Genomic DNA, 19769 nt, shown 5'->3' with positions numbered 1-19769 from the left:
AGTCAGCCATTACTGATTTATCAACTAAGATTTCTTTAATCAGGTCACAGTCTGTCAACCAAAGATTATGTTTCCTTTCTATTACATGGAGAGACACTGAGCTACCAGACCTTATTCCAGAAAACTTGGAACACTTTAGGTATCAAGTAAATGCTCTTGCCTAATGTCCTTGCATATACAGTATACAGACAGCCAAAGCCAAATCTTTAATTTCAGAATAATTATTCTGTCTTCAGATAGCTACAGATTTGGTAATTTGGCAAAAGTCATAGTAGGTTTTGTAAGCAACAATTTTAGAACATTCTCCAGAGTACCGTAAGGGCTTCAGAGCCTAATCCTGAGGTCCGCGGCATGGCTTCACACTGCGGACCTCAGTCACAAATGTACCATAAGGCACATTTGCGGGGCTCACCACTGGGCTCCTACCGGAGCTAGCCCAGCACCAGCTAGCACTGGGCTAGCGTGTGGCGGTCGCCCGGGTTCCGCAGCTCCATGGTCCCCCAGACCGCTGGGCTGTGGAACAGGAGGCAGAGGGTGGCCAGGGGCGTGGGGGAGGCATTCCGGGGAGGGGGGAGGCGTGTCAGGGAGGGAGAGAGGCAGATCCACGGAGCGGAGCTCCGAAGGATCCAAGGCGCTCGTGCAGGGCTGCTCGCCCCACACGAGCACTTTTACTTTAGTGCCGACCTTTTGGTCACCGCTAAAGTGGGTAGCCCCGTTGTGGGGCTGCTTCCCTTACTTGGGGGAAGGGGATGAAAGTCCCTTTCTCCCAAGGAGCCTCCCGCGGTAGCGCAGGAGGTGCAGAATCCGATGGGAGCCATCTGTGGAGCCGCCAGGTCTGGGAGACCCAGGCAATTCAGGACTGGGCTGTCATTTAGTTGTAAACCAATATATTTAATTTGTTAAAACCACCAATCTATATGTACATTTCTCTAAGAAATATATTCAAATAGAAAGCAGGAAATCTGATACAAATATTTGAATTTACAGTCATCTAACCAGATTTTGTGGGAAAGCCTACAGAGAGACAAGGCAGTTCATGTCATCACCTGAGTCACTCTATAGGCTCCCATGCATCCATGTGACTTCTATAGGCTCCCAGGCTCCATGTGACTTCTGGTTTATGTAAGCTGAATATTAGTTTGGAGAAACACACACACAGGATGAATTTGGAGAAACATCACACACAATAATACAGCTGTCCTTAATTTCATGTTCCCAGAACTCACAGATGCCAAAAACTGCATTAAATGAAATCACTTGTCTTAAAGAAAACTAAAGTCCCTTTACTCAGCAGTTTAAAAATAGCCTCACTTACCATTGTAATGTGGGAGAGTAGCAGCAGGCAGACAATCAACAGCTTAGTTTTGGTTCACTCCAAGGCAAGCATTCCAAGGGGAAGAGAGGAGTTGCTTGCCTCAGAGCAAGCTAAAACTAAGCTGTTCTAAGCCCCTGGAGAGAGTTGGATTGATTGACTGATTGCTTGCCTGCTGTTGCTCTCCTGCATTACAATGGTAAGCGAGGCTGAGTAAAGAGATGTTTTTCCTTAAAGGGCCTTTCTCATCACCTTGAGATAAAACCATGGGTGAAAAATCCATGGATAATTAGGTTATACCTGTACTTGTAACTATTCAACACTATAACAGTTTAAAATCTTATGTGATTGAATGCTTGAACCTTAAGAGGGACTAGGGGCCAAATCCTATCCAACTTTCAAGCACTGATGCAGCCATGCCAGCAGGGCATGTGCTGCATCCTGTAGTGGGGGGCAGGCACAAAGCTCTCCTCAAGGTAAGGGAGCACTTGTTTCCTTACCTCAGGGCTGTATTGCAGCTGTATTGGCATTGGAAAGTTGGGTAGGATTGAGCCTTTAAAAAACAGCTATGACATACTATAATTGCATTGGATTTTGCATTTGAAATAAACTAACTTCAACCAAGTCTTAATCAGCAACTATGACTGCAACAATAACTTGGTTAAACAGTTGTGTGAGAGTTGATCACCTACCAACTCCTTTGCCCGCTTATGTTGGTTCAATGACTTTCAGCAAAGGCTAAAGAAAAAACGGGGGCCATTTAACATACTGTATTATGTTTGGATTATATGATGCAGGGAAAGTATGATTTAGAATTTATCACACATGTTTAAAATATTCTACAACACATATGCTATATTTTTAGAATTACAATGGGGATGATGTGTTAAAACATCCTCAGAAAAATAATTACATTGATTCAAGGAATAGCTATATTTAGAGAGTATAGCAGATACCCTTCTCAAACAGCTCTTCCGAGCTATATAACCAGTTGTCATTGAAAAATAAAGAGATATAAAATTTCAATCTACTGCAGAACCACCCAGATTGCTTACATATAAAGTGTTTTACAGCCTCGGAAAATATCCAAAAGCCTAGATCAAGACAGACAAATTTCTTCCTTAAGAATTAAAAAAAAGTGCACTAAATGGCTTACTTTCAGGACCTCCACATGCCCACATGCTGCCTGTTTATCAGCAGTTTTGTAAATGTAAATCAGAAAAAGTTTGTGCCATTCACATATTTAAGTTACACTTTCAACTTTCTACAAGAATTTGTTTCATAAACACTGTTATTTGGTTTTGTATGCCTTGAAATATATACATTTAACTGAATGCAAATATATCCCCCTTCATCTGTTCACTGACATTTGGGAGAAAATAAAAACACACTGCAAAAACAGCCTTTGAGGATCATCTGGTGTTTTCTCTTTTTTCCTCTACTACCCACACCCTTTCATCTTTCTTTCCCTGCTTTTCTCTCATCATGCGTTCCTACTCATTCGATTATCTCTTTTATTAGAGGTTTGGAGATAGGAATGAATGTGTAAACAGCACATAAAAGAATCACAGTTTTTAATTGAAAGGAACTTTTACAGATAATTTTAAATTGCAAGGACCTGTTCTGAAGAGAGGTGGTAAAAAAACTAAATGATGAGAAACGAAGAATAAATAAGCTGTTTAATACCTGTTTTATTGGCTGACAAGTATGAACTAAAAATAAAATTATATTTTAGAAGTTTTCAGTCAAGCATAACTGGTGCAGATGTAAAGCTTAGCTATGGTTCAGTTTTTTTATCTCTTGCATTAAAACTCCACGTGTACCATGAAACCATGATTTAGCTTGCCAAAGTTGCAAGGTTGCCCCTGGGTGGTGTGAATGGAGACACCTGTGAGACCAGTTTGTCATTTAGAAAGAAGAGAGGCTAGAGTGGTGGGAAAAAATTTTCAATGCAGTTTTAACCAAAACTGGAAAAAAAATCCACTTCAAACCACACAGTAGATCATGACCAATCCTTAACTACAATTTTAGTAGTGGGATAGAACATTAAGATTAAGAAAAACAAATAATGGTTATGCTCTGTGCAGATATAAATTATTAGCATACAAAAGACTTAAACTAGCAGTTCATCCTGCACTACTAGTTTGATAGAGAATTGCTAATAGAGACAAACAATTGCTCATCCTCTACATTCCATCTAAAGATCTTGGAGGCTCAAATGCTGTACCTACAAAAAGTTGGTGCATCATTTATCCTCATATAACCTCTAAGGCTGCAATCCTAACCTCACTTTCCTGGGAGCAAGTCCCATTGAACACAATAGGATTAACTTCTGAGTAGACCTGGTTAGGATTATGCTTCAACACACTTCAGTCTTGGATTACTTATATGATCAAACGATAAAACCAAGGCTGAAACAAGTACAAGTTTTAAAATATGCACTACTTAGGGTCCTTCTAGCCATTTCTATTTTACCATGGTGTTAAAAGACCTCACAAAATAAGGAGGTCAAAAATGCTGGGTCCACTCCCAGCCCATAGAAAGCCTGTCAGGACAAGACTTCTCTCAGCTGAAACAAGTATGTCACTCATAGAAGTTTTAAATCATGAACTTTTGAATAAAAAAATATGCAAACTCATGTTATTGAACACAGCATGTGGTCGGTCTGGGGAACTCATTGCCACAGGATGTAGTGATGGCATCTGGCCTAGATGCCTTTAAAAAGGGATTGGACAAATTTCTGGAGGAAAAATCCATTACAGATTACAAACCATGAGGTGTATGTGAAACCTTCTGATTTTAGAAATGGGCTATATCAGAATGCCAGATGCAAGGGAGGGCACCAGGATGCAGGTCTCTTATTATCTGGTGTGCTCCCTGGGGCATTTGGTGGGCTGCTGTGAGATACAGGAAGCTGGACTAGATGGGTCTATGGCCTGACCCAGTGGGGCTGTTCTAATGTTCTTAACACTCCCAAAAAGACTGAGGGGATGAGGGAGGACAAGGATAGACAGTAATTATTTGATAGTGCACCCCTTTCCCATAAGACTTATAATTATACCCAACAATACAGAGAATAAAAATCCTGCACAGAAAGTAAAAAAGACTGGGGTACGACAAGTATCCAGAAAAATTGTGCCTGCCTAATAATCTCCCTTTAAAAACCATGACTGCAGAAGAATAAATGGACAAAGGGTCCAATCCTATCCTGCTTTCCAGCGCCAATGCAGCCATGCCAATGGGGAATGCACTGCATCCTGTGGTGGAAGGGGCAGTCACAGAGGCCTCCTCAAGGTAAGGAAATATATGTTACCTTAACTAGAGCTGCACCATTGCTGGAAAATTGGATAGGATTGGGTAGAAAATTAAACAACTTTAATACCAATGAAATGCAGTTCAGAATTTGTCCCCAGTATTCCTCAAACCTGCTACATCCCTGAACTTGGTGTTGAAAAGCCTCTAAGCACAATACAGATTTTGATTACAAGTTTGTGCATAACATTTCCATAACATGTTAACTGGTATTACTGCAAGGCACAATACCTTCTAGAATTAATTTTTCAATGGTCAGAAATAATCACATTCATTATTCCCAAAATATTACAGTGATATTGACAATGGTCTAAAACGGGGGTCTCTAAACTTTTCGGCCGAAGGGCCGCATCAAATATCTGGCAGTGTCGAGGGCCAAGAAAAAAATTAAAGATAAAATTTAAATATATACATTAGAGATGGAACTTAGATGAATGAATAATGAATGGAGCTCAAATGTCCAGGATTTCTCCAAGCATATAAAGCAAGTGCATTAATCAAATAAATATGAAGAGCCCATAAATTTAGCTACCCTGAGCACTTCATTTGAACAGCAGAAAACCTGAAATAAACACATTTTTTAACCCTGCCAATCAACTTTTCAGAGTGTATGGCAACAAGGTTAGGCTTCAACCAATGCACTCTGCCAAAACTGGAAAAACTATAGGATTTATCTCACTTTTAGAAATCTTTTTTTCTCAGTTTTAGATGAACTTTGTCTATGAACAGAAGCCTAGCATGAAATGCTGAAGCATACAAATAAAATTTGTGTAGTACTTTAGGGGTTCCTTATTTTATTCCTCAGCTATGTTGGTTTCCCTTCTTTTCCTTCTTTCCTGATGATAAGCCAAGTCTAAAGATCCATGGGGAGAACAGAACTCTCATGATTGTGGGGTTTGGTGAGCATTCTGTGGTTCTCCTTTTTTGGTTTTGTTGTTTAAGAAGAGAGCCTAGAGGTTGGTGATGGAAGGTTACTAGTCATTCCCTCATATGTCTTCCCTACGGACTTGAGCTGCTAAAGTTCTTGGGCAAACGAACAATGTATGACATTTTACTAATCAACATGGCAATTATATAAATTGTATTCCACACATGTCCTGCAGTCTACTGCTCTCTTTAGCATCCGTCCAAGACTAAAAACACAATCATGGCAGTACACCTTTGAACACCATATGCTGGAGCATACAACACAGGAGAGCTATTTGTCTTCATGCTCGGCTTTTAAGCTCGCCATGTTTGGAAACAGGATGAGACCTTGCTCTGATCCAGCAGGGCTCTTACAAACCTGATTGCTACCAAGCCAAATAAACAGAATTCCCATACAACAGTGGTTTTCAAACTCTCCTGGAGAGTTTGAGCCACTGTAAGTGCTTGCGGGGGTGGGGGGAAGTAAAAGTAAAAGCTGAGCAATCACGCCCCACCTCCACTAAAGGTCGCGCCGGGCTCCCCACACCCTGGGGGGGGCTGCAGGAGGCTTGGGTAAGCACACCCAAGCCCCTGCAGCCCCCTGAGCGGTGCTATCCTGAGGATTGCACCGCTGCTTCCTCCCTGCCTCCAGGCTCCTCCCACCCCTTAATGGGGCAGAGGCCAGGGCCCACAGGCTGGGGCGTTGCAACGCCCCACTCTGAAAAGCCCTGCCATACAAGAACGTAATAAAAATGGTTGGCAAATCCTGCAAATGGGATAGGAAGGGAGTAAAAAAAATTGAGATAGTGCCCATGGATAGCATTCAGTCTCTCTTGATCACTTAGGTCCAGTGCCTGGGTATGCTTTAGGATCAAGGAAGCCCATCCTATGAGACAAGGTGATATGGTCTGCATCACAGCAGATTGGGGGGGGCAGGAAGATGGTGGATTCTGGGCGCCCTTCAAACTCAGTCTGTCACAGACACAAGGAACATTGATCTGCTTGCTTTTATTGAGGAGAAAGCAGCTGTTCTGCCTCCTTACCATGCTCCTTGCACGGTTTACTCTGAAATCTGAATAGTGGGATTTCTAGTTTAATATACAGGGACTTCACAAATGAAGAAGCTTCTTCATATGCATGGTTCCTGCACTTCCAGATTTCATGAAGCCATGCAAGGAGCATACTTCTGGTAGAGGGAGAGTTCAGAGGCTGTGGTGTCAGACTGAGTGGATGACCATCACTGTTTGGGATCATCATTGTACATGCTCAACCATCACTGCATTTTTTTTGAACTAATGTGAATGAGAGAGTCCTTTTGAATGAGACCAAAAGATTAATCTATTCCAGCATTCTTCTTTCTGAAACAGCCAAGCAGACACCTGTAGGAAACCCACAAGAAGGGCTTGAAATGAGCAACCTTCTCTTGCTATTGCTATTCAACAGTATTCTGAATCTGGGGGCTCCATATACCCATTAGTCACTACAGCTGTACGGAATCTCTAGATGTGAATTTAATGACCACTATTTATATCTTTGTAACCTCAGTTGCACTACTGATTAATTTATTTTTCCTATTTATATACCACCCTTGTCTCAAGGAGCTCAAGGTGATGTACATGGCTCTTCCCCCTTTTATCCTCGCAACACAACAGGTTAGGTGAGAGAGGTCCAAGGACATCCATTCAACTACATGGCTGACAAGTGACTTGAATCCAGATCTTCTGAGTCTGATACTACAAACTAGACATTATTCTGGCTGCTCAGAATCTTTGATTGATGCAGAACACTAACAACCCATCTCCTAATGAAACTGGGTCTCTGGAAGCACATGACAATTTGTACTTTATCATCCATACTGACTTCCTAAAGTCCAATAAATATAACTGTATAATTGCTGGGGCTTCAATGTATTTTTGATGCATTCATGCTTTTTATGTATACAAATAAAAGTGTTAGAATGAACTCTACTGGCACAATTCAAGGAGGTGGTTCAGCCATTCAAGGCTGTAATCTTGTGCACAATTATTTGAAACAAAGTCCCACATAAGTCAGAGAGATTTGCTCTCAAGTAAATATGCGCAGTGCATAGATGCACTGTGTAAGTGGCCTAAACTCAACATACCTGGAAGTCTGATGAAAGTTCACTCCTGTAGAAATTACTTTTTGCACACTATCAGAACACAGTTTGCATGTGGATGGCTTCTCTGTAGCTAACCCAGTTGTGGAATTCCCATCTTGAAGATCTATCACAATCATTTTGTCATTAAAAAAAAAAAAATCTGAGCTAAAGCTAACTTTTGATGGTACATTAGTTGACAGCAGACAATACAAAGTAGTACGCAACCTTCTGTTTGCAATTTTCTGTGAAATACTGAACGTGTTTTAAAGTTATTGGTTTCTGCCTTTGTCTTCAGTCCTATGCAGGTGTATTCTGATGTCACACCAAGGTCCATGATATTTACTTCCAAGTAGATGTACACAGGATTGCAGCCTTAATTAAAAAAATATAGCTTCAAAGTAAAATTTTCAAAGGAATTTGATTATGCAGTCCTCTCTCTTTTCCTGAATCTGCAAGGGATTATATAGTTGGTATTTTTTAGGCATGATTGCAAAAACCATTTCAAATTTCAGACCTGTTCTATGAATAATTTTAAGCACCTAGAATGTTTCCAAATTCAGAAGAGACAAGCTTCTCAATGTTATTTCAGTTTACATTCCAATTTATTGTCAACACTTAGTTGTCAAAACAAAGAAAATATACACACATTACAGTTAAAGCTGTACAGACAAAAAGGTGGCAACAACACAGAACCAAAATGGTGTCTTAAAATAACCAACTATATTATCATCCAAAGAAACCTTTCAAGTTACCATAGATGCTCACCTATAAGGCGAAAAATTTCTTCCCAGAAAAGCAGCCTGAATCATTGCCCTGCCTTATCTCAGGGGCAGGCAAGCAGTGGGGGGGGAGGCGAGTGAGCCAGCCAATCACTATTGTGGGAGGGAGCAAGTGATCTTCTGCTGAGAGGAAGCTGTGCAGGCTGGGGTGCTGCTGAGCGTTCGCAGCTGCCTGCGGGTGTGGTGCGGGTGTGCTCCATGTGCTCCTTCAGGCTGTTGCCCAGCTGCAGAAGCTCCAAGGGCAGGGCAGGGCAATTGCCACCATCAATTGCAGGGCAATTGCAGCCATCAGCAGCCCCCCTTGTTCAGCACCAGCGCCCACGGAGGCATCTCTGGAGTGGCACCCAAGACAGAGCAGGAGACAATGAGCTGTGTGTGGGAGGGGGCATCTGAGCAAGGGAGAAGCAGTCATTTGAAACAGGTGAGTCCATCTCCTCTTTCCTCCCTTCCCCCCTTCCTACTGTATTTAAACTTCAAGCACTCCATTGGAAAACCCAACTTGCTAACCCCCTTCCCATCTCCCCACAGAAGAAGTTGGACAGGGTGGGGAAGGGGGGAGAGTGATTTTTTAAAGAGAGAGAGGCAGCCTGCAGAAGGCTGTACCTTTGTTTCTCAAGCCACTGAAAGGGTTTCCATCTCCTCTTTCCTTCTTGTTTTTGCCCCCTCCCCCTTATTGAATCCAAACTTTAAACTCTCTGTTGCGAAGCTGAGGCTTGCTAGCCCCTCTCCCCATAATCATTCACCACTGATGAAGTTGTACTGGGGGGGAGAGGAAGAGTTAACTTTTATAAAAGGAAAAGTTTGTGTGTGTGTGTGTGTGTGTGTGTGTGTGTGTGTGTGTGTGTGTGTGAGAGAGAGAGAGAGAGAGAGAGAGAGAGAGAGCACACTTAAAACAGTTAAGGCTACAATCCTAGCCTCACTTTCATGGGAGTAAGCCCCACTGACTATTAAGGGACTTGCTTCTGAGTAGGCATGCCTAGAATTGGGCTCCCAGTCTATTCCCTCCTCTTGCTTTCCTCTCCACCTCTCCCCTTACTGTATACAGTCACACTTCAGTCTCTCCTTTGCAAAACATTTTGCAAATCTCCTTGCTAACCTCATTTCCCCCTATGCTCACCAATGAAGTTGGACTGGAGGGGAAAAGTCCCTGCATTTATGTATGTTGGGGGGGGGGGGAAGCATCTGTGAGAGAGAGAGAAGCAGTCTCTCTCTGTGTGTGTCCTTTACACTGGAAGAGTCCTGGAGACCTTGCAAAGATGAAAAACACAGGAAAAGCAGAGAGTAGAATTTAAAGCAGAATTATTCTGCAGGAACAGGTATTTTAGCCAGAGAGCTTAGCTGCATGCTGGCAGGAGCTAGGAAGCACTTGCAACAGCTGCTTATGTAGTAAGCTTTTAGGAGAGCATGCTTGCTTCTGCAGTATCCCCCAGCCAGGACCTCCACATGAGGCCCGGAGACGCTGCTGCCCTTACTCCACAGAGGATCTACTTCCAAGTAAATCAGGTGCAACTATGTGCAGCTGCACTTGCTCAGTCACTTCTTTTTGCTTGTCTCTCTACTGTGAACTGAATTGCACACTCCCAGTTGTGTGATGTGTATTCTACGTAGAGCCTTTGGCTTAAGGCACCAGGCACTTTAAAGGAGGATTTCATTAATGGTTCTACTGATATGCTGTTTCCAGTGTACTTAGAGCCCAATCCTAGGCTTGTCTACTCAGAAATAAGTCCCATTAATAATAATAATAATAATAATAATAATAATAAAAGTCAATGAGGCTTACTCCCAGGAAAGTGTGGATGGGATTGTGGCCTTACTCTGATAGTGTTTACAAATGGTTGTTGAGAGAACAATTTAAAATATTAGTGAATAAAAATGGATCTTATGATCTATAAGATAAGTTTTTAATAAATTAGAGACTATTTTTAATAGTTTTTGCTATACTATGTATACATACTATGCTATACGTACTATGCTATACATACTATAGCAAAAACAGTATTAAAAATAGTGTATGTATGTATACATACTTTGTATGTATAGATGTATACATACTATGTATATATACTGTGTTTTTAATAAATTAGTGACTGTACAGTTCTTAGGTAACAATTACTGGGAGGTTATTTTTCAGGATCTGGCCTCGGGTAAAATCAGACAAAATTATAGTCAGACACTTCCCTAAGTTAAACCCCCGACTTATCCGAGGGTCATAGCAAATTCCATGATTTTGGGCTCAAAACCTGGCCTCGTCTTATCTGTGAGATCAACTTATAGGTGAGTATCTGCGGTATCTATGTTTGCTGAAGCTGTTGAATTTAGTAGGTCAACTCCCTACAGCCGCTCATCTCCAAAATAACATGCAATTTTATGTTAGCTTGACCAAAATCTAACAAAATGTAAAAGCTAGGTGAAGTATCTCTCACATGGCCTTACATGCAAGGCAAACAAAGTAGTAATCAGGAAGTCTTCCACTACAGCAATACCGCCTATAATGCAGGAGATCCATAATCACAGTCAAGTGCTGTGTGAAAATACTTTATGGAGATATCAGTAAAGACAAGCCAGGAAACTGGAACTGATTGGTCCCATGCGTCTCAGAATGAACTGCTCCCATTGGCCACAACAGCAGTCAATCACACCAGGACTGAGAGCTGAAACAAATCAGCACTAAAAGAAGCTGCATTTTAGAAAGTATTACCATACTTTACTTCCATGGATACAATGTCTTAATTTAAAAGGAGCTTTCCAGAAATGACTATCTAGGTCCAATGAATTCCTGATATCAGCTGATATCCTCCCCCATAACACAGCAAGTTCAGACAAAGTTTTGAAAGGCAAAGTGTCCTTAGACTTATAACACCAAGGAGTCAATTTAAGGTTTTCCATAGTTGACAGGTCATCAGAACGGTTTTTCCAGACCCTTCCTTAATCTATACTTGCAAGGCTGTTTTTCTTTCTTGCACAATGCCTCATAAAAACCAAAAGTACAAGTTACAGAAATATTTTTCCACCAAAAAGACAACTACTGTTAGAATAGCCAGCTCAGGAAAACATAATTTCAAGTCTCATATCCCTCAGTGTTGATATTTTGAGACAGCAGTTTAGGAGACTACTTCTAAGTAATAACCATTTTTATTCTAAGTAGAGCAGGAACACATTTAAGAGTCTCCCAATTAAACACCACTTTATTTTGAACTGTCTCCAATTATACATCTCTATGTCCTCAGATCAAAGCTCCAAATAAAATTTACAGATATCCTCAAAAAGCTTTAGGCAGTAGAAATATTGTCCACTACAATTTGTGAACCTTAATGTTAATAATAATTTTCACTCATTTTACCCAAACCCATTGCAAAGAAAATCAGGATTAAGATTTTAAGTCTATTTGCAATAGTTTTACAGAGAGAGCAACATATTAGCTTATCACAACTAAGCTCTCTGGCCGTTACATATGTAAGTGCCATCTCCTTACTTCTTTCTTCTTACAAAGCAGGCATCTGAAAAATGCCAATCCACACTGAACTACCTTTATGAAAACTTTTACATCAATTAATAGAAAATGACATTTAGTGTTCAGCGTGCTTAACAGCATCCATTGAAAATGTCAGCAAATAAGTTGCAATACTTTATCTCTACAGAGATGGTACAATGTGTATGGGTAGTATTCGTAAGGTAACGTAAGTGGAAAGACACTTCACACAAGGTACCCTTTCCCATTTCCTCCTCTTGCAATGGAACATCTTTCAACCCTAAAGAGCAGATGGGCAGAGAAGGCTGCAGTAAGGAGGAGGAAGTTAGAAGTCCCTTTGTGTGAACTCCTTGGGACACAACTCTATGTATGTGCCTTTACACAGTATTAGTCACTATTTCGTATAATATCCAAGACACTTGACTATCAGCAGTCGTAAGAATCTGAAGCAAATACAGATCTACTTGTTTGAGAGAAAGTTTCAAACATGGTTAAGGTTTGGCCCAATTAGAACAAAATGCAGCTACTTTCAGGCAGCAAGCAAGCTTAACAAAACATCTGTTTTTCCACACTTCACTTCCTGCCTGGCAGAGGGTGGGGAAGGGAAAAGAGAACAGGAAAATATTCTTTTGACAACAAATCAACCAGAAGAAAGCTTAAGCAGACATCAGCTGATTCTTCACTGTTTTTATAGTCACTTCAGAAGTAGTGCCATTATATTTTCCACTTGAATAAGAGAAAAACACACCACTGTAATGACAGTACAATTGAATGTATGCAAAAGTTTAACAGAAGGTGGGGAAGAGGTTAAGAAAGAACTTCATGCTCTTTTTAACACAACATTTTCACAATCATAAGGGTAGAAGGGCAAAATCATTAGTGCTACAAAGTATTAGGTTACAATGGATAGATTAAAGCTATAGCGTTTCAGAGAAGACTTGCTGTTTTAAACAGAAAACCACAAATAAGGACCTGAATTCTCCATAGCCGTACAAATGCAGAAGTCAACTGAAAAGCAAACTGCATTGTTTGCACTAAGTCACTGCAATCCTATGCACCTAGCCTGAGAATAAGCTCCACTGAACACTGTGGAACTTACTTTTGAGTAAACATGTATGGCATTGCATTGTTATTTAAGTAAGCTATTCCACAGTGATAACATATTATTTAAACACACACACCCCTACTTCACTCAAGAACAGAGAAAAGGAAAAACATCTGGAATATAACTGAAATTGCTCACATTTTTTGGCTCTATATCTCTTGTATGTCACAGGACATAATCTATTAATGCTGCAGCAGTGGATTCTTCAAACTCATGGAACTAAGCACCAGTATTATTCTTTCTGCCAGGGCTTTTCAAACTGGGGCGTTGTGATGCCCCAGCCTGCGGGCCCTGGCCCCTGCACCCTTAAGGGGCGGAGGCAGCCTGGAGGCAGGGAGGAGGCAGCGGCGCAATCTCCAGGATCACGCCGCTCAGGGGGGCTGCAGGGGCTTGGGTACACGTACCCAAGCCCCTGCAGCCTCCCGGGGGTGCAGGGAGCCCGACACGACATGCAGCAGGGCTCCCCGCAGCAGTGAAAGTAGATGCAGAGTGATCGCACTCCATTTCCACTTTAGCGAAGGCGGGGCACGTGCACCTCCTACGGGTACCCAAGCCCCTGCAGCCCCCCTGAGAGACGCAATCCTGGGGATCGCACCACTGCCTTCCCCCGCCCCTGCTGCCTCCCTCCTCCTGCCCACGCAAGAACTTAGTGGCTCTCAAACTCTCCCAGAGAGTGTGAAAACCACTGCTTTATGCTTTTATTTACAAATATTACCCAATGACACAAAACTGAATTCACATTATTGTTGGCATCTGTACTTAGCAGCATGAATATCCCAACTCAAACCAGGAACAATGACAATTATTCCAAACTGAAACAATTCAAAAGACTCTTACCACAATTGCATGAGGAGAGTGCACTAAAGGCTTAAGTTCATTCAGGTCATTCTCAGCCTATAAGAAACAGTTTTTTAAAACATGGGAGGGGCAGGGAGAAAGAAAAAAAGGTAAGCCAAGAATTATAAAAAGTGCCACAAAAAAAATTCATACCTCAGTGCTATTGCCATTTTACTAAGAATTAAATCCCACCAAGTTCGATGGATTTATATCCAAGTAACTCTAAAAGATTGCAGCCCCAGCAATAATTGCACAGTCCCACATCTTTAATATTACCTTATCCCATTCTCCTTCCATGACATGATTTCGGAACTTGGTAGCAGAAGGATGTTCTAAACGGCATCCTGACTCTTGCATGAGAAGATCAACAGTCTGGCTGCAAGAAAGAGATACATATATATATATACATATATATATATACATATACATATATAAGATACATATATATATTAGAAAGTAGCAAACCAATCTTATTCTTACAGCAAAGCCATTCATTTAACCATTGCCCAAAATATTTGAAACACACTGTTTTTACTTTAAGAAAAACTAAAAACCTGGAACATTTTATAATAAACTACGGCAGCTTAGTATTACTATTAAAGATATTTATACACACCTTTTCAACCAAAAGTTCAAAGTGGCTTACAGACAAAATTTGAATGGCTATGTAGACATGTCCCAACTTGTGTACTCAGATTCACAAGTTATATATGAACTGCATCCTTATCTTAAATAGAAAGGTTTCAATACTCAACTATTTTGTCAAAGAAAAAACATGTCTAAAAACATTTTAGCAACATCAAATTATTCATGTGAAAGACTACTTAAGCTACAAACCTATGCAGTTAGGAGTAAATCATTTAATACAGTAAGACTTCTGAGTAAACATACATAACACTGTGCTGTTAAAGTACTTCAGAAGGTGGGTCTGTCAACTCTCTCTCTACTGGAGTTGGGCAGTTGACACACTGGTCCCTGTGACATTACCTACCAACATTTTCTTCATATCAGTTGCCATATAGGTTGGATATTTAATAAAATAAGTCAGATGTATACACCTGCAACACCACCTATACTTTATAAAATAAAGATAGCACATTTACTATGGTACAGTCACAAGTTGTCGCTTACTACTGTAAACTTGCTTTGTGTCAGTGGTGCACTTATCATGTACACTAATTAAAACCTATTCAATCTCACAATGACACAAGCTCTCCTAGTATACAGGGAGCCTTGATTTTCTGAGGATATAAATCTCTCTCACATTCATCTAGCTGCTATTACATTGTACTTATCAAGTCAGGTTTGTTTTGTTAATTCCAATTGCTGATGTCCTGTATTTATTTGCTTTTCACCCTCCTCCACCCCAGCTGCATGCCTATTACTCAGCTCAAAGTACTGCAGTGCTGTAAGCTACAGAAGGGTCAACGCATATGACATTAAATTTTTAAGTACACTCAGTATACTCAAAGATTACATGAGACATAGTTATACCCAAGCTACATTTTACCAGGCTACCTACCCAAACAACTAGCCAAATCAAGAGACCTCACAGTCACAAGGCTACCTATTCGTGGGTATTTACTCTTTAAATATAAAGCCACTTATGTTTTAGATCCACCTAAACAAAGGGATTGATATACTCTATTGTGTTTATAATGCTGTTTTACCAGTACTATCTTTGTATTGATCCACATTTAATAATATGCTGCTGGGCTCCCATACTCTCATAGATGACAGAGGATCTACCTGTTCTCTCAGTAGGAAGTTCACTGAACTAGGCCTGAAAAAAAAACAGGCCCCTTCATCACACTGCCTCCATCCTTTCAATTACTGGATTAACCTCCCACCCCCATCTCCCCCAGATATTAAACTGCGACAAAATAATCTATGGCACAAATTGCCTCTTTCCCCCCACCCCGATACCAGAGAAATATGGACTTCTCCCCTTGGCTTCTCCCCCTTGGGCATACAACAGTGAACTAAAATAAACAAGTCTGTCAGGGCTATTATTCCCAGCAGCAGCAGCAGCAGCAGCGCCCTGGACTCATTTCATGCCCTTCTCCCTCACGTACAGATTTCATCCGGCTTTGCTTCAGCTGCCATAATAGACATTAGACAAGGAGAGTGCCACAAACACCCCCTCCTTGCCCCAAAAGCTGGCTCTCCCCCAGGAGAGTGTCATGGTGACCCAGAGAATGAGAACAACAGGGGTGTGGGATCTTGGGGGACAAAAAAGGAGGTGGGAGGTGTTGAAACCTTCCTGGTTGTTGACCCTCTCACTGTTGGTGTTGGCCCTCTCACTGGGAGGTGTTGACAGCAGGGACATGCAGTGGGTGGAGAGGCAGGTGAGGCAGACCTTCGAGAAGCACCACCGCTGTGCGAGGTGCCCAAGCACCTACAACCCTTGCGCTTGCTTCTCGAAGGACACCGGTGGAGAGGCTCTGCCTCACCTGCCTGTCCACCATGCGTGTGGGCGCTTGGGCACCTCACACAGTAGCAGGGCTTTTCAAAGGACACCGGGAGGGAGACATGAGGCCGACTTACTTTAGGCCCAGGCCGTGCAGGTGCTGCCCGATGAGCCGGATCACGTCCTCGTCGGACTGCGAAAGCCGCTTCTTCTTCTTCAGGGCGCTGCCACAGACGCCGACGCCGCTGCCTCCCCCCATCTCGGCGGCGGACCCCCCGGGGACGGAGACCCCGTTGTTGACGCTGGAGCCTCCGCCGCCGCTGTTGGCCGAGGGCAGCAGCCCGTTGGCATGAGCCAGCTGCTCCCCGGCGGCGGAGCCCGACGAGGCCTCGCCGTTCTGGGCGCTGAGGCAGCCCAGCTCCGGACCCTGCGGCGGCGGCGGCTGTTGCTGCTGCTGCCCCCCTCCTGCCCCGTTGGCCTGCATGGCGCTGCTGCTGCTGCCGCCGCCGCCGGCTCTGAGGGGGCTGGCAGCGGGGGGGGCGAGCCCGGCAGAGAGCGAGGGGGACGGGGACGCGGTGAGGCCTGCTCTGCCTGTGGAAGCCCCGGGCTCTCCTGCTCCCTCCGCCGCCGCCGCCGCCGCCGCCGGGGAGGCCCGCGCTTTCTTCCGCGGTGGCGGGGAGGCTCCGCCGGTGTCCGAGTCGGAGGAGGAGGAAGCGGAGGCCAGAGTTTCCTCGCCGAGAGCGGCCGTGGTGGGAAGCCGGGGGGGGCGAGGGGGGAGGCAGGGGGGGGGGCGAGGGGGGAGGTGCGGAGCGGGGCCTCTCCCTCTCCCGGTGCCAGCAGCAACGGCCGCCGCCCGCTCTACGGTCTCTCCCGCGGAGGCTCCGCCCGGCAGCCCCAGGCACCCGGCCCAGCCCAGTCCAGTCCTCTCCGCCAGCTGCCGGGTCTGTGGCTCCTCCGCCTAGCTGCAGCCTAATGGAGTCCGGGCCGGGACGTCACAGGAAATTCCTATACTGCCCCCTACGCTCACTTCCGCCGCTGCCTGGGGTGGCTCGGGGTGCGGGGCGCCCGAGCGGGGCCCGGCCGTCTCCACAGCACCCCCCTCTGGGTGGGCACAGACCCGTCGCGGGGGCTTCGGTCACAACACCTGCCTGTGTGACCGGGCGGCTGGCGGGCGGCTGGTTGGCTGGCTGGGTTCCACCTGGGCTGGAGACCAGAAGCAGGCCCTTGGGGGCCGGGCAGGGCTGTGCTTGGCCTGCGACCCACCCCTGTCCCTGGTGGGTCTTCCTTCCTTCCTGCCCCTTTGGAGTGAAAGCTGCCCTCTCAGTAGTAAAAACCCCCACTTGACTTCCTCACTGAGCGCTTTTTAAGGGGCAACAAGACTCTTTGGCGTCTCCCTGGGGACTGCGTGGTAGAGCTACCTGGTGACAGGCATCCCCTTTTTCCAGGACACGTCCTCTTTTTTAGCCTCACATCCTGGAAAAGAACTTCAACGTCTTCCTTTTCTCTGTCAGCAGGCAGCACGGAGCCTTCTTCTAATACAGGGGTGTCCAAACATTTTGGCAGGAGGGCCACGTCATCTCTCTGACACTGTGTTGGGGTCCGGGGGAAAAAAATAATTAATATACATTTGAAATTTGAATAAATTTACATAAATGAATATATTAGAGATGGAAGGTATACAAATGAATGAAGGTCTTGCAGTAGCTCAAGGCCTATAAAAGACCTTGCACAAGCAAGTTCAGCCTTTCCTTCACTGCCACTGCTGCATCACAGATGTGAAACAGCAAGTAGTGGAGGGAGCCCTCATCACACAGCTCTGGTGAGAGGTTGAACAGTCATCCTCACGCTGAGAGTAGTTGCATCAGGCCAGCATGGGCTCCAGGAAATCCCTGGAGGGCCAGAGGCTCATTGGAGACTGGGGGCTCCCTGCAGGCCAGATTGGGAGCCTCTGAGGGCCGCAAGTGGCCCCCGGGCCAGGGTTTGGGCACCCCTGTTCTAATGCATTACATGTAATAAATTATACATCATGTATTTTAAAAGTTAATAATAAGTAATATAGGGCCCAATCCTATCCAACTTTCCAGGGCCGGTGCAGCAGTGTCAGCGGGATGTGCACTGTGTCCTTTGGTGTGGGGGGCGGCAGTCACAGAGGCCTCCTCAACGTAAAGGAACATTTGTTCCCTTACCTTCGGGCTGTGTTGTGTCTGCACTGGTGCTAGAAAGTTGGATAGGATTGGGCCCACAGTGTTTAACTTAACCACATGAAATCATGTGGGCAGGAGGTCTGGTCTAGAGGGTAGAGCCTCCATTTGCCTGAAGATTAACATCCACAAGGTCGCCAGTTCGAGGCCACCGGCACCGTGCGACCTTGAAGCAGCTGACAAGCTGCAGCTGAGCTGTTCCATCTGCTCGGAGCGTGGGAGGATGGAGGCCAGAATGTTAAACCAGATCGGAGTGTAACAGCTTGAATGTGGTGGTTCTTGAAAGAGAGAACCTTCTTTCAATTTGTAAAAATCCCTGCGTGGATTTAATAAGCCTGCCTGTGTAAACCGCCTTGAATAAAGTCTTGAATAAAGACCAAGAAAGGCGGTATATAAATACTGTATATTATTATTATTATATATTATTAATCATGTGTTACATGTGTTTCATGTAAAAACGAGTGTTTTTGGCTTTTCTTTTGTCACATCCTACATTTTTCTTGGATGTCCAACATTTTGGGGTGTCTGGTCCTCTTTTGTGGTTATGGCATCTGATCACCCTATAGCTACCACTCTGGTAGTTGTTTCAGGGTCCAGTTCTATCCAATTTTCCAACGCTGGTGCAATTGTACCAATGGGGTGTGCGCTGCATCTTGCGGTGGAGAGGCAGTCACTGAGGCCTTCTCAAAATATTCCTCATGTGTTTCTTTACCTTGGGGCTGCATTTTGGCTGCACCAGTGCTGGAAAGTTGGATAGGATTGGGCCCCCAGTCCTGAAGTCTTTTCTTCTTTAGTTTGTAAAAACATTTTAAAAATTATATCTTAAGATCAAAATGTTGTGGACACAAATTTGTAAGCTGATTAGTTTGTGCGGAAACATACGTGTGTGTGTTTAAATGCATTGTTTCTACCTTGGTATTCATCTAGTAGTCCTACCTTGGGAATATTCATCTAGTAGTCCTATATAGCTGCTTTACCGATGCGTTTGTTTAGCTCGGTATCGAGAGAAAGAGTGTCCTCTCCAGTGCGCAAAGCCTGGGTAAAAGAAGGTATGGAGGATAGGCTGTTACCCATGCAGCAAATCCCCCCTCTCCACGTCGCTGGAATGATCCAATGGAAAGGCAGAAACCAATACGGTTGGTTCCAGCGGCGTCGCAGGAGTTACCAGAACGTGACTGTGTGCAGCCACAAACTGCCTGAGGGACTCCGGCTCCTGATTTTGCCTCAAGATTGACTCCTGAAGCCTTTTCCACAACTGGATGTAGCCACAAGGCAGTGGAGGTTTGGAATCAGAGTTTTCCTTCTCTTAGATGACTCTC

At 44.0% G+C, this 19769-nt stretch overlaps 1 protein-coding gene across 1 annotated transcript in view; it reads right to left on the bottom strand.

Moving 5' to 3' along the window:
• WDR26 (WD repeat domain 26) overlaps positions 1-17207 on the bottom strand; it is a 56326-nt gene extending 39119 nt beyond the window's left edge. Inside the window, exons 1-3 of the mRNA XM_066618704.1 lie at positions 16387-17207; positions 14116-14215; positions 13840-13896 (exon numbers count right to left, since the gene is read on the bottom strand). Of these exons, the coding sequence (XP_066474801.1) occupies positions 13840-13896; positions 14116-14215; positions 16387-16733 (504 nt within the window). The 5' untranslated portion in view covers positions 16734-17207. The remainder of the gene's footprint in view (positions 1-13839; positions 13897-14115; positions 14216-16386) is intronic.
• Positions 17208-19769: the final 2562 nt, after the last annotated feature.

Source organism: Tiliqua scincoides, chromosome 1 (genome assembly GCF_035046505.1).
Source record: "Tiliqua scincoides isolate rTilSci1 chromosome 1, rTilSci1.hap2, whole genome shotgun sequence".
Classification (NCBI taxonomy): Eukaryota; Metazoa; Chordata; class Lepidosauria; order Squamata; family Scincidae; genus Tiliqua; species Tiliqua scincoides.
This window is presented reverse-complemented; position numbering and strand designations above follow the sequence as displayed.